The sequence below is a fragment of the Barbus barbus genome (assembly GCF_936440315.1).
Source record: "Barbus barbus genome assembly, chromosome: 20".
In the NCBI taxonomy this organism is placed as follows: domain Eukaryota; kingdom Metazoa; phylum Chordata; class Actinopteri; order Cypriniformes; family Cyprinidae; genus Barbus; species Barbus barbus.
In genome coordinates this window covers 12,511,262-12,527,277 of record NC_136748.1, presented here as the reverse complement: position 1 = coordinate 12,527,277, position 16,016 = coordinate 12,511,262, and the positions used below count along the sequence as shown (strand labels likewise).

General features: G+C 35.6%; 1 protein-coding gene across 2 annotated transcripts in view; it reads right to left on the bottom strand.

Moving 5' to 3' along the window:
• LOC306885884 (lysophospholipid acyltransferase 2-like) overlaps positions 1–16,016 on the bottom strand; it is a 78,918-nt gene that overhangs the window by 8,699 nt on the left and 54,203 nt on the right. For both annotated transcript variants that reach the window (XM_079442679.1, XM_079442680.1), the window contains 4 exons: positions 12,081–12,136; positions 5,949–6,003; positions 4,668–4,851; positions 64–256 (listed from right to left, as the gene is read on the bottom strand). In XM_079442679.1, the coding sequence (XP_079298805.1) occupies positions 64–256; positions 4,668–4,851; positions 5,949–6,003; positions 12,081–12,136 (488 nt within the window). The remainder of the gene's footprint in view (positions 1–63; positions 257–4,667; positions 4,852–5,948; positions 6,004–12,080; positions 12,137–16,016) is intronic.

Genomic DNA, 16,016 nt, shown 5'->3' with positions numbered 1-16,016 from the left:
ATGTCTTTATGTGTGTGTATAATTTAATACCAGAAGAGCACATTGCCCACCTGTTCTACTCACCTAACGTCCATACAAAGTAGTATTTGGGGCGTAAAGCCAACATGGAGATGTAGAGGTACAAGACCTGGATGTAGAAAGGGTTAGAGGCCATAAAGGTGTCGTCGATGACACGCTCTGTAGGGCAGGCGGTGTAGATCACCAAATAAACCATTAGTGACAGAGCACACTTGCACAGTTTCTGGATCACATCCCTCTAGAAGAACAACACAAACCATTTCAGAGAGTTAGAGCAATATAACTAATGAAAACCTCTTCAATAAATTGAAATATTATTGCAATTTAAAATAATAATTTTTTAATATACTTGAATTTATTCCTGTGAAGCAAAGCTGAATTTTCAGCATCATTACTCCAGTGTCACATGATCCTTCAGAAATCATTTTAATATGCTGATTTATAATCAATGTTGGAAACTGTAGTGCTGCTTAATATTTTTTGGGACCTTTGATACTTTTTCCAGGATTCTTTGATAAATCAAAAAGTTAAAAAGAACAGTATATTCCAATTTTTAATTTTGTGTTACAATATACGCTACTATTCAAAAGTTTGGGGTCAGTAAATATTTTCTTTCTTTTTATATTTAAGAAATGAATCTTTTATTCAGCAAGGACCTGTTAAATGGATAAAAAGTGATAGTAAAGACTTATATTGTTAGAAAATATTTCTATTTTGAATTAATGCTATTCTTTTGAACTTTTTATTCAAAGGATCAAAGAAAAAAAAGTATCACAGGTTCCAAAAAAATCCAAACAATAGTTTCATAGATCAGCATATTATAATGATTTCTGAAGAATAATGTGACACTGAAGACTGGATCAATGGCTGAAGAAAATACAATATTACTGTTTTCCTGTATTTTTAATCAAATACAGCCTTGATGAGCATAAGAGACTCATTAAAAAAACATACAAAATCTTACTGATCCTAAACTTTTGAATGGCAGATCATATATTGAAAGATTTGAACAGTAGTGTATGTTAGTAGTGTATCTTTTTTTAAGTTTCTATGAATATCAGTTTCATTATGTATCTCAAAGCTCATTGTACTTTGCTATCATCAAATCACTGAGGAGCAGAAAGAGCTGGATGGTAAATACAGCAATGATTCTGTGTGACAGGAAATTAATTTGTGAACGCAACCGCCTCAGGCTCTTGTGAAACATGCAAGCGAGCTGATTCAACGCTTTTGTTCATGTTTGTCTGTTGAGGATCAAACTCATACATCACTGACAATATTTAATGAGGTCTGCAGCTTTTACTGGTTTACTTGGGTTAAAATGTTGCTGGAGTCCATTAAAGTGAGACTATTGTGAAAATCCTGAGGAGGAAATGCATATAAAAGCATGTTCATCACCAGAGTAACACTCAAAACAAACTCTCCACTCAGCAAGCCTGAGAAATATGAGCTCCTGGCCATAGAGGTTCATTCATTCATTCAAATGACAAAAAAAATGATAATGGAAGTTTGTAGTAGGGATCGACCGATTATCGGCGCCGATATTAAGCATTTTTATGATTATCGGTCATTTTCAAAACCGATGTGCCGATTTAAAATTATTTAATTTTGAAACGCGCTATTTGGCTCTGATGCAGCCTGTCGGAACTCACCACTCTGTGGCCTAGAGCAGTCTCCGCCCATCTGATTTGTTGGGAGTCATTAAGTCAGACCAATTAACGTGGAAGACAAAAGGCACTCTCACACCGAAAGTGCTTGCTAACTGGTGCTGCTTCATCACGCATCAGTTCTCTCTCAAAGGCAGCAGCAGATGTTGCTCAAGTTGCAATAAACCACAATCCACTACACTGAAGTTGCAAAACACCTCAATATTATCTATTTATGGTTTCTGCGATGGAGGAAACCCGGACGGAATTGCGGAATCCAGTCATATAAATGGAATTTACTGTATAACGAGGAGTCACGGAATTTGTCAAAGTTTGGATGAATTAATCAAAAGTAAGTCAATACACTTAAATCGACTCGAGATATGGACTATCTGTAAACATTAAGCCGCAAAAAGACTATATAAATATGAATTCTGCATGTTCTGCGTGTCTCAGTATATGTCAATGGGACAGACGCGCGGCTTTGATTACCACACACACGGTGTTTTCAGCATCTGCCATCTCACTAAATGAGGACATAAATACATGAACAACATCCCCAGAACTGAGAGTTACTTCAAGAGCATTTGACCGTTTCATTTGAGTAAAACGATCGTCATATCATACACAGGCTACAGAAATTTAAGAGGTCCTCATGGCAACCCATCAAAAAGTTTGGTTTATCTACTAATAATACTACAGCAATTATTAAAACTTTTGCTTAAAAGAATAAATCACACAATACGCTATTTCTTCCATGTTTTAATTTTAATAGTAAACCCATTTGTTTGCCAAAAATAGAGTTTAATTCATTTGATTAAAAGATAAATGAAATGAATGTTTTATGCCTTCATTTGCCTTCAGTCACATAGGCCAAGATTAGGATGACAGAAATTTTGACAATCCAAAAGTATTGGAACAGTAAAGACAAAATTGCTCTGTTGGCTGTGGAGTCAAGACATTTACAAATATGAGTAAAAGATGAATATGAGACAAAACTACAGAATGTCACATTTTATTATTGGGTGATTCAACATATAGATGTTTTACCAGCTAAGAAGTTCAGCACTTTTAGTGTTTCATCCCTCTATCTGATGTGAGCATAAGTATTGGAACAGTTGCCTCACAGGTCTTTCTAAGTGATCAGCTGTGTGATCAGCAGGGAATGTGTCGTATCAGTTATATCCATTACTTCTGCATTCTGAATCTTGCATTTGATGATGACACACACAAACCAGGATGAAGATGAGGGAGCTGACTTTGATAGAAAAGCAAGCAATTTGGATGATAAAAGAAAAGAGGAAGTCAGTCAGAGCTATAGCAAAAACAAAGGTCATGGAGAAATCAAGAGTTTGGAAACCACCAGCGACATCAGCAACCAACAACGACCTGATCGGCTGAGAAAACAACAGTAGTTGATGACAGAAATCATAAAAGCTGTGAAAATGAATCCTAAAAGACATGTCTGTAAAATCACCAACAACTTCCAGAAAGCTTGGGTGATGCTCTGACAATCTACTGTCCTCAGGAGACTTTGACACAGAATTACAGATGCTGCACAGCAAGATGCAAACCTCTGACCAGCACCAAAAATAGAAAGGCAAGATTAGAGTTTGAAAAAAGCACAAAGGTGAGCCAGAAGAGCTTTGGAACTGTGTTTATGGACCGATGAGACAAAGATGAACCTTTATCTAAGTGACGGGAAAGCAAAAATGTGGAGAAAAATAGGGAACTGCAATGATCCCAAGCATACAGCCTCATCTGTAAAGCATGGTGGAGGTGGTGTCATGGCATGGGCATGCATGGCTGCCTCTGGAACAGGCCCTCAGTAGCAGTACTGACAGACAATAGCAGAATGAATTAGGAAGGGTGACAAAACCATCCTGCCTACCAATATTCAAGAAAATGCCACCAGATTCATTGGGAAGTGTTTCATATTGCATCAGGACTATGACCCAAAACACCCTGCCAGTTCAGTCAAGGAATTTATAAGGGCAGTCTCTTTTTTAAGGAATTTTTAAGGGAGTCTCTTCTGCTCATCAAGGCTATATTTATTCGATCAAAAATACAGAAAAAACAGTAATAATGTGAAATCTTATTGCAATTTCTAATATCAGTTTCCTATTTTAATATACTTTAAAAAATAATTTATTTCTGTGATGCAGCACTGAATTTTCAGCATCATTACTCCAGTCTTCAGTGTCACATGATTCTTCAGAAATCATTCTGAGATGCTGATTTATTATGAGTGTTGAAAGTGTTGTGCTGCTCCATATTGTTTTTTGGAACCAGTGATACTTTTTTCATTGATTCTTTGATGAATACAAAGTTAAAACAGCATTTATTTAAAAAAATAAATGTTGTGTTACAATATACAATGCTATTCAAAAGTTTGGGCTCAGTACATTTTTTCTTTCTTTTTTTTTTTTTTTAAGAAATTAATACTTTTATTCAGGAGGGATCTGTTAAATGAATAAAATGTCATAGTAATGAGACTTATATTGTTAGAAAAGATTTCTATTTTGAACAAATGCTATTCTTTTAAACTTTGTATTCATCAATGAAAAAAGTATCACAGGTTCCAAAAAACAATATGAAGCAGCACAACAGTTTCAACACTCATAATAAATCAGCATCTCAGAATGATTTCTGAACAATCATGTGACACTGAAGACTGGAGCAATGATGCTGAAAATTCAGCGCTGCGTCACACAAATTACTTCTATTTTAAAGTATATTAAAATAGGAAACCAATATAAGAAATTTCAATAAGATTTCACATTATTACTGTTTTTTTCTGTATTTTTGATCGAATAAATACAGCCTTGATGAGCAGAAGAGACTCCCTTAAAAAACATAAAAAAATCTTACTGATCCCAAACTTTTGAGCGGCAGTGTATATGTGTGTGTGTGTGTGTGTGTTATCTTGTATAACTATGTAATGTATATAATCTAAGTGATACGGTCACCAGAGGGAGCAAGAGAGCAGTGTAATCACACTACCTTAGGTGAAGGGTCACTCTGTTTGAATTTCCCGTTCTCTTTGCCGTTTGACTCCAGGTGCTTGGGCTCGTAGCATCGGCCTTCTATAAAGGCTATGTAATCATTATAGGAGCAGGTCGGGCCGGCCAAGATCCCCATAAAGTTACAGTTATAACTCAGATACTCCAGCAGACTGGGCATCTTCCTGTACAACAAACACAAGTACAGAACAACAATAAGTCACCAAATAAATGATTTAAGTTTAAAAGAAATGTCTGATTTAACTAACAAGGCACACCCAATATCAAGTACCAAAACATGATTTCCTCTTCAGCAGAAATAATGATGAAAAAGGACAATTTACATATTAGCAAACACACAACAACATTATTAATGTAGCAATGTTTTTCAGTATTTAAGAAAGCAGATAATGTTATAAATCAATGTTACAAGGCCATTGATTAGTTTATCAAGGCTAAGGAATTAGAGGAAGCTTTTCAACAAGCTACTTCAGTTAAATTAAGCTATATCTTTAAAAATAAAAGAAAAAAAAGCTATGCTAGAAACTACAAACATAAGACAACTTAACATAAGTTCTAAAATATACCCAAAACAACATTAATGCTGCTGAAGTTATTTACATAGAAATATATTTGTACACATTACATATGACAAATAAAATATGATACATAGATAAATAAAAGATCCCTATAACTACATTTAACTATTTTATTAATAGAAATAAAATGTATATATAACAGACAGACAGACAGACAGACAGATAGATCTGATTATCTCAACCGTGAATGAGTTTGTAGCATATGTAACCAGCACTTTAGCAGTGATCAAATACGACAGTCATGTTTGAACAAGAATGCAACTCATCCATTATTTAATGTTGACATATTGCTTAACACTCTGTGACCACAGGGCCATGGGACTATCATTATTCAAAACTGCTCTTACTAACTGCAGGGTGTGACTTCCGAAACCTCAGAATCCTGATGACTTCCTGTGGACACCGGTTCACGTGATACGCGGGAATGTTCAGTTGCTTGGCAACGACCTTCAGGGCCTGATTGTGAATGATTTGAGTCTGCAAGTGGTATGCTGCTTATTGAGCACTGCAGAGTAATATTATGCTCAAAATGATTGTTATTAAAGCACGCAGCTGTGCACACTGCATTCAATCAGTGAGAGGAACTTTATATCTCGCATTGGGTTAGGAGTTGATTTTCTTTCAAAAGACACAAAGTAAATGAACGATCTCATCCCAACCACAAACATACCTTTCACACATACCTGACTGCAAGATACTTCTGACTGGGCTTTAAGTGCTCCTCCCTCTTCATCAAGCCTGTGGGAAAAACACACAAACACAGGCCCGAACTCATCAGACACACTCCCTCAAAACACTGTCATTTAGAAAAGTGTACAGAAGTTGAGAAAGTTCAGATCTGTTTGATTATGAAGTAGCTGCACAGTTGCAGCATGTGTAGTGGAGTTTGAGGCCAGTGGTCTCCTGCGATTCACACTAACCAGCAGAAACAGCAGCTACACTCTGACACAACAAATATGTGTGAATGAAGCCCACGTGCACATGCAGAATCACACACACTCACCGAGTACAAACAGAAACAGTATCACACATCTGTGTTTATGCATTTAGCATTTTCGAAGTTAAAGATCAAATACAATAGTTTAATTGTTAGCGGAAGCCTGTATAATAAAACATATATTTAAATTATTAGCACCCATGATAAATGCACATAATAAGAAAATAATTACTAAATACATGTAGTAGATAAATACTTTCTGTCTGTCTCGCTCTCTCTCTACCAATAACCGAGGTCTGGTGTAATATGTCTTTTGAAAGAATTTAATACTTAGATTCAACAAGGACACGTTAAATTAATTTGATGAAAAATGGTCAATAAAGACATATAATAAGATTTATATTTATAAATAAATGCTGTTCTTATGAGATAATCCTGAAAAACATGCATAACAGCGTCAAAAAATTAAGCAGCTGTTTTCAACATTGCTAATAATAACAAATATTTCTTGAAATCAGTATATTAGAGTGATTTCTGAAGGATCGTGTGACACCGAAGACTGGACTAGTGATGCTGAAAATTCAGCTTTGCATCACAGGAATAAATTATATGTTAAAATCTATTCAGATAGAAAACTGTTATTTTAAATTGTAATAATATTTCACAATATTACCATTTTAATTGTACTTTTTATCAAATAAATGCAGCCATGGTGAGCATAAGAGATTTCATTAAAAATAAATAATAATAATAATCTGCCAACCTCAAACTGATGATAGATAGATAGATAGATAGATAGATAGATAGATAGATAGATAGATAGATAGATAGATAGATAGATAGATAGATAGATAGATAGATAGATAGATAGATAGATAGATAGATAGATAGATAGATAGATAGATAGATAGATAGATAGATAGATAGATAGAAGAGTCTGTGGACAGTGCTGTCGTGGTTCTGCCGCACTGAGCTGCTTCAGGCTCCAGTCTGGAGCATTAAGTCTGCGGGGTTAGTGAAGAAAACGGATCAAGCCATTCTTCATTCATCTCTGTTAGTGCACTGACAACTAGATTAGTCACCCTATCAGCTTCTGCAGGCTTTAATGGCTGCTGGGAAATGTATAACCCATAGCAGCATGTACACACAGACACAGTCCCACTCTTCTTCCTCCAGCAAATGTGACAACAACACTTCATGATATTTGTTCACCGGACAGCACTCTCAGGTCCTACACAAACCCACTGAAACACAGTATTATTAACCAAAACAACCACATTGAGGCATGGTGCTAATGTGGGAGAGATTTGAACGAAACCTGGGTTGTAACCCCAATTGTACAGAGACTATTTTTGTAGGCCAAGACAAGGAAATGTGAGAGCATTTTAACGCTTCCACCTCCATCGACCAGAAATCAATGAGTTTTTTGTTTACATGCCTGAAATAAGGTCTGTGGTAAACCAAAGCTCAAGATATTTTTCATTCTGCAACAAAATATACATCAGTAATAGCTTTTACTGGTCTTGAAAAAGGCATAGAAATGCCTAGAAATAGATAGAAATGTCATCACACTGACTAGATAAATGCATCTGTTCGCTTTCACAGCTTGAGAATGTTTATAATAGTTCCCCTGCAAACTATTTTAAATCAAACTTTCAGGCATTTTTCTTCTTTTTTTTTTAAATAAAGATTGAAAAAGTTTGTCAGAAGCTTCATGATGATGACGCTGCAGTCATGTGACCATGGTTATGTTTGGCTTTTTACTTCTGGTGATTGTATTTAGGCTTCAAAATTAATAAAAGTTGTGTTCATATTGTGCTGTCAAATGATTAAATCGCAATTAATCGCATCCTAAATAAAAGTTATTATTTACATAATGTGTGTGTGTACTGTGTATATTTATTATGTATGTATAAAAGACACACACATACAGTATATATTTTGAAAATATTTACATGTATTAATTTATATTCATATAATTATTATATGTAAATATATTTAATATATAAACAACTTTTTTCTGAAATATATACTGTATGTGTATGCATTTATATATACATAATAAATATACACAGTACACACACACATTATGTAAACGAAAACTTTTATTTTGGATGTGATTAATTGTTTGATAGCACTAGTTCATATGTAAAGATTATCAGGATGAACAAAACTTGTAAGAATAATACATTTTGGTGGTCCTAGAGCTTAAAAAAATATAAAAAATATAATAAAATTATAAAAATTTTTATATATTAATATATATTTTTTTGTGTGCAGAAAGTTTCATCTTTGTCCAGTGTTTGCGCTATTTTTCTCCAGAAGTTATGACTGATAAAATCTTTGCACTCTTTCACACTTAAGTTACATTTCTCTTATAAACCTCTCACACAAGCACTTGCAAATGCGGGAGTCTTTTGTTGTTGTTGCAGACTCCAGTATTTTTTTGTTGCTTTTGTTCTGTCTTTCTAGTTTCGTTTTCTAGTGTGAAACAACAGCCAGAGTCAGTTGTGAGGCAACTAATTAGTGCAAAACAAATTCAAAGCGCACATACGTCCAAAAATCGAGTGGTGCACATACAGTACTCGCATACTGTTCTGGTAATGAAATTTGCATCACGCACACTGTACGCGGACCCTTGCATATGCGTAAAAACCAAAGAATACTTTAAGATTTAGTCAGTGTTGTTTGCCAAAGTATCAGAGTGCCACAATTTCAGTCTGAGTTTAGTTCTCCATAAAGTGGTGGAGGGAGAAGACTATTACATAACTTCATTAAAACACATGGATTAATATGTCATGTGTGTTGTCTGCAATAGAGCAGGGCATGCAGAGCTAACGGCAAGTCATGCAGAGGCAGCTCAAAAGTGCTGGGCTGCAGTTTCGCCAGCTGTTCTGTGAGCTATCGCTTCAGAGAAACGGGATGTGCTCTCTTAACCTTCCCATAAACCCTGTTAAAGGAAATGTGGTGACTTCTGTTTGACTCTAAAAGTGACTCGGTCACATATCACTGTGATTAGTTCTTTGGTTGACCAAGTATCTAAAAACTACGCTGTGCAATGGTGTGCAATCTAGTTTGCTTATCAGTTGGCTTGTTTACATGGGAGATTTGCCAGTCGTTGATAAAACTAGAGTGGTTTCTCTTGGGTTCCTGCCATCACATTTCCTCTGATGCTCATTCCTTTGTGCTTAAAGGGATAGTTCACCCAAAAATTAAAACTCTGACAATATAAACTCCTCGTGTCATTCCAAACCACTTTGAGTTTCTTTCTTCGGTAGCACACAAAATATGATATTTGCAAAAATGTCTGAGCTGCTCTTTTCCAACCAATGAAAGTAAATGGTGTCCAGGTGCTGTCAAGGTCAAAAGGTTATTTATGTGAGGGGGAAAAAAATAAAAATATTGAAAACATAATTTATAATTTTATAATCAATTAATTTAATAAAATCAATTAATTTAAAATACAGTAAAAACAGTAATATTGTGAAATATTATAATTGAAAATAACTTTTTTGTTATAATATTTGAAAATGTTATTTATTCCTGTGATGAAAAGTAGGGCTGCGATTGTCATGCGTATCTCGTCAGTAAAGCCGGTTCCGTGATTAGCGGTAAATCTCCATCACCTACTTTTAAATGGAGAGGCATTTAATACAAAGAGCCGTAGTTCACGGACAAGCTATGCAATATTGCGTTCATTATCGAAGGCGATTCATCTGCGATAATGAACACGATATTGCATAGCTTGTCAGTGATCTGTGTATTACATGCCACTCCATTTGAAAGCAGGTGATGGAGATTTATCGCTAATCACGGAACCGGCTTTACTGACAAGATGCACATGATCATCACGTTCAATATATCGCCCAGCCCTAATGAAAAGCTGAATTTTCAGCATCATTACTCCAGTCTTCAGTGTCACATGATCATTCTAATATGCTGATTTGTTTTTTTTTTTGTTTTTTTTCTATTTTTCAGGATTCTTTGATGAATATAAAGATCAATAGAGCATTTAATTAAAACAGAAACTTTTGTAACATTATAAATATCTTTACTGTCACCTCTTATGAAATTAATGTGTCCCCGACTAAGGATTTACATAGTCGAATAGGAATTTTTGAATCTTGCCGATAGTCGACCGATAGTCAAATCATATGTTTGGGGGCGGGGTCAAAATACATTACCAAGATTCAAGTCAGACATTCAACAGTCATTACTCATTACTGACGTTAACACACAGGGAAAATGTGTATTGGACGCCTCGCAGATACAAACGGGGTAAATAATGTTTTATATTTTGATTAAAAGATAGTTAACATTAAATGTCACTGAAACCCTAAGAATTCATCAAATTTTTTACAATAGTGCTCGCAACGTTATGTAGCCTATATGTCAGTTATTAATGTTCTGCAGTTCTGTTTTGAGCTGCACGCGTTGAAGATGACCAGTAGACCGAAGCTTATGATAGCAGGTTTTTAACTCATTTATCTCATATAGAATACACTTCGTTATTCATACAACATAACGTTAATATTACGACTTATAGGCTATCTGCACAAAATCCCCCAAATGCACAACTGAACTCTTTTTGTGGATGCGTTCTTCAAGCAACAACGTGCAGAAACATGGCAACTAAACTCACAGCGTTCTATTATGATAGTGTTCTCATTATAATGTTTTGTATCTGACAGTCCCAGTCATAGTTATTAATATTCTGTATTGTTTTTTTTGTCCTGCTCGCACTGCGTGCTGAAGAGATAATCACTCTATAGTACTGAAGTGCTTTAGTGCAGCGCAACTCAATCAAATGCATTATACGAGATAAATAATATATAAACGATATACACATAAACCAGCTAAAATGTTTTGAAATCACTTGTACCCTACCTGATCGAAAAAATCCAGTCTTTGACTCTGCCTGTGTCAATTTGAGTCTTGTTAAAGATTTAAATCCCTGCCGCCAAGATGCTCCTCTGTCGGTGACTGATTACGGAAAGTGAAACTTAAATTTATAGGGGTGATTGGCTTTATTCAGGTACGTTAAAATATTTATTTAAAGCGTCTTTTCAGATTCTCATTAACAGCATTTTCATAATAGGCTGTATATTAACTTATTGGGAGAAAACCGGTAGTTCTGTGTGAAATTAGACATTTGAGCACCCCTATATAGCCAAAATGGCATGATCATAACACCCCACGAATATTCGACTGTGAGACTGGTAACGAATCAGGCTCCTCCTATCAAAGCATTGAATCGTTGACTATTCGGGGTCACCCCTAAAAAAAATATATATATATATATATATATAAATATGTATATTATATATATTTTTTTAATGGTAGTGTATATTCCAATATGGTTTGTCAAAATAATGACAGAAATTTTTATTTTAGGTAAACCTTTAACACACTCAGTTGAAGAGAGGTCCGTTAATCTTGAAATTACCATTATTCTCCTTTATCAATAATCCAGATCATTCAAAAATTATGTGAAGATGCATAACAATTAGTATCTTATTAAACAGATTTCACCAAGTTGCATAATAAGCGACACAGTGTGTTGGATGAGGTAAGTGTGGTCTATGAAGTGCAACATCCAGCTGGCAGCCCAAACTACTCTGGCCCACTTAGTGGAGTGCAGCGCCAGCAATGGTATAAATCAATGGCATACGAGGACGTGGTGTAGCAGCAGGGTTTAACAAGCCTTATGTAATTCCTAGAGCCTCTAACATGGGCACAGACAGAAACAATGGAGCTCTAGAAAGATTTCAGGTAGAAATCATGCCAGTTTTGTAATATTATTCATTACTGAGGCTGTTCCACCATGGAAACGTAATAAAAAGAAGATGAGAATTGGATTGATAAAACTGTTACACACCGTCATGAATCTCAAAGGCCAAACTTGTGATCTTCTGTGTGATGACCATCATGGGCCTGGAGGGAGAAAAGGGGAAAAAAAATAGTGTGGGTATGTGAGAGAGATGCGGTTTAAACCCGATATCGAGTCTGTTGGATCCACATATACGTAAGAGCGTCTACTTCTATCAAACCAAGCTCTTCAACAATTATTATTTATACAGTTGCACTGACCAAATCTCCACGTAGTTTCTAAAGAGTCAAGTTCACCTTAGTGTAGCTCTTATGTCAAACCTGCTTGAAGGTTGAGCTATGATACTGATCTGCTTTGATACTGAGGTAAAACTAGCACTTATATACTTGCCCTTGGCTGTAGTTAACATGCATATTTCATTGAAGGAGAGCTGGAGTCTCTGCAGTGCAGAATAAAGCTGAATGCATGCATATTTTAGTTCTGAGATTACTGCAAAGCAGAATATGTACACTGATTTTTTCACTTATGTTTAATCTATAGGTGACGAGATATTCTGAGGTGCAAGTATGAGGCTTTATGAGGCACCTTTCACAACATAGATAAGGAAATTCACTTAAAACCCCAATACTTAATACAATTATGAATTTTTAGTTTTCTATTATACTTTGTCCTTTGAATTTAGTTTGGGTTTGGTAGTTTTCACTATATCATTTTTAGTTTTAGTATGCTCGATGTTTTCTAGTTTATTAAATTGATTCAGTTTTGGTTTTATATTTATATTTATATTTAGTTTTTTGCTCTAATGCGTTTAGCTGCATTTATTTGATCAAAATACTGTATTTATTCACCACACATACTTATTTTTTTCATTTCAAATTTGGACTCAAACCTGTACACGCATAATTGTCTAAATTATATATTGTGTTTTTGCTATTTTGTACATTGCCTATTTGTATATTATTCTTTTATTATCTGTGTCCTGTCCTGTTGCTGTCTTTGTTGCACTGTGGAGCTTCTGTCACTATAACATAATATTCCTCGTATGTGTAAACACCTGGCCAATAAAGCTCATTCTGATTCTGATTCATTCTGATTCTAAAAACAGTAATAGGTTTTACTGTTGTTTTAAAACATTGTTTGCAATCAAGTGATTTTGATGACATGCGAAATGCAGCTGGAGGACAGGAAGTGATTTTTCTCCATAGGAATCAATAGCAGAAACTCAAAATGCCTGTGCTTTGTGTTGTTTATGGATGCTCAAATCGGTCAAATCGAGAAAACACAGAGTTTTTATCGTGTACGAAATGTGTTGTTCATAAGGGAGGAAAACTCAAGAAATTGACTGAAAAACGCAGGAAAAAGTGGCTTCTAAACCTGCGTCTGCGGTCGGGAGGAGCCGAGTCGGATAATGCTTGTGTGTGCAAATGGTTAATATAAAATATAATAATACATCAAGATATTAATAAAAGACATATAAATAGAATTCAAGATTCAAGATTTTTGTTTTATTCGTCACATACACAATTATACAGAGTATAACCAGCAGTGAAATGTAAGTATAAAAACTCAAAATTCACTCAATGCTAAATGCTAGGGCTGTATACCTTGGAGAACCTGGCGATACGATACATACCTCGATACACAGGTCACGATTCGATACGTACCTCGATACAGAGCTGTCTCGATACGATTTGATACAATGTGACACGATTCGATACGATTCAATAAAAATACATGGGCCAGAGCAAATTAGTTAATGCTGAACACATTTATTCAACAAACAGAACTCTGCATTTTTCTTCAATTTAATGAAGACAAAAGTGCATTATAACAAAGTGCATTTTGCTTAAATATTTGCAACTTTAAGTGCTCTGATTAATTGTACACAAATTGTATTAATCTGGAAATTACCACAAGTCAACATTTAACTTTCCAAGGGTACAGTCTGAGCTCACACAAGCACAAAATCTTCTTCTTATTATTCTTAACTTCTTATTAAATCTTCTTATAATTCTTTTTTGTGACACCATGTACTGCCATAACATATTTCACTATGAAATCACTTAAAGGTGCCATAGAATGCATTGATACAGTATTTTAAATTGTTCTCTGATATCTACATAGAAGGTATATGGCTTAGGTAAGGGCAAAAAATCTCCAGAAACGATTTTACATGTCCATTTACAACCCTAGGATTTCTGCCTAGAATGAAACGGTCTGTTATTGGCTTATTTGGCAGGGTCATGAATAATAATGAGCTCTGCTCTGATTGGCTGTTTCACAGTACGGCTCATCAGCAAGAAGGAAGCACAGGGAGGAAAATATATATTTAAATACTTTCTCTCGCAGTTATATCGTCGGGTAATTATACTGTATATAAAACGCGGGCATCAGGGAGCCGTTATTAATATGCGAGGCATTGAAACTGCTTTTGAACGATCCATCGATCGCGTTATAGTTCACTTTCAAGAGACGCGATCACACAAACTATGTTTACATTATGGAGCAGCAGCACTTACCACACATTTCACAAGATCAGATGCTTGTCAGTGGTGCTCAGGATCTGTAAGTCATTCGCCATCATCCTCATCTCTCCTTACTGAGAGTGAAATCTTATGTACTGTAACAGGCTACGGCTAGCAAGGAGCTAACCATGTCCCTTTAGTGGCTCACGTTATTTGCTTTCTGTGCCTTTCTGAATACAGACACCAACCCATCCCTGCACTTCACACCCCCTGCACGGCCTGGAACATAACATTTATTTTGTTATTTTCGCTGTTGTCCGCGCTTGTTTATTTACAATACCTGCAGAGCTTCTGATGGTTCGGCCGGCTTAGAACAAGTGCGGGTTTATGCAAATGTTGGGTGTTTAGTGATCCCGACTGTTGCGTCACAGTCGGTGTTATGTTCTGATTCGCCTGTTTTTCAGTGGTCTTTTTTAATCACGAGATTTACATATGAAGGAGAAAACTATGGTGTTTGAGGCTCACTGTATGTCATTTCCATGTACAGAACTGTTATTATTTAAATATGCCAGGGTAAAGACAGTTTTTCATTCTATGGCACCTTTAAATGCTACATCTTGCTTTAACATTTTCCATGAGTTTTTTTGAAACTCGCGGGCGCCGCTGCGCCCCCTAATGGCTGGGCGGAGTATCGATACTAAGGGCTAGAATATCGATACTGTATCTTTTTTTATTATATCGGTATGTATCTAAGAATCGATATTTTGAGCACACCCCTACTAAATGCCACTCGTAGACACGATGTAAATAAGATATTATTTGCAGTTCATAGAGCTTCACTGATTATAAAGGAACCGTGAGATTGCGGTAAATTGAAGTGTTACAGTTTTTTAGTGATAACATGGAAGCGCTATTTGCTCTCTTTCTAGGCTATAATCAATTCAGAATTTGAATAAAAGTTTTGCTTTTCATGCTGCTAACAGGACCCACGGCCACAAACCCTGTATGCAGCAAAGTTTCAGGAGTGACATACATGTCCCGCATCACTCATATAAATACGGCATTCACTTTCGAAATAGCTTGTTTGCAATCAGGGTAGGTTGCTTAGCCTATATCCACCGCCTCAATGGCATTCAAGTATTTCAATTTACTTTAAAATCGCTCCCTCTTTATAACAAGGATCACGTAACATATGTTGTGTTTTTCTGTTTATACCTTTCTCTTGTTATAGCGCCTAAACCAATACAGTACAGACTTTCCTCCATCTCATCCATTCTCTTTTTCAGTCACTCCTGACACTTTGCTGCATACAGGGTTTGTGGCAGTGGGTCCTGTTAGCAGCACGTAAAGCAAAACTTTTATTCAAATTCTAACTTGTATATAGCCTAGAAAGCAAGAAAATAGTTGTCACTCACTTCAATTTATTGCAATCTCACAATGTTCCATTATATTCAATGAAGCTCTCTGAAGTGCAAATAATATATTTTTTACATCGTGTCTACGTGTGCCGTTTAGCATT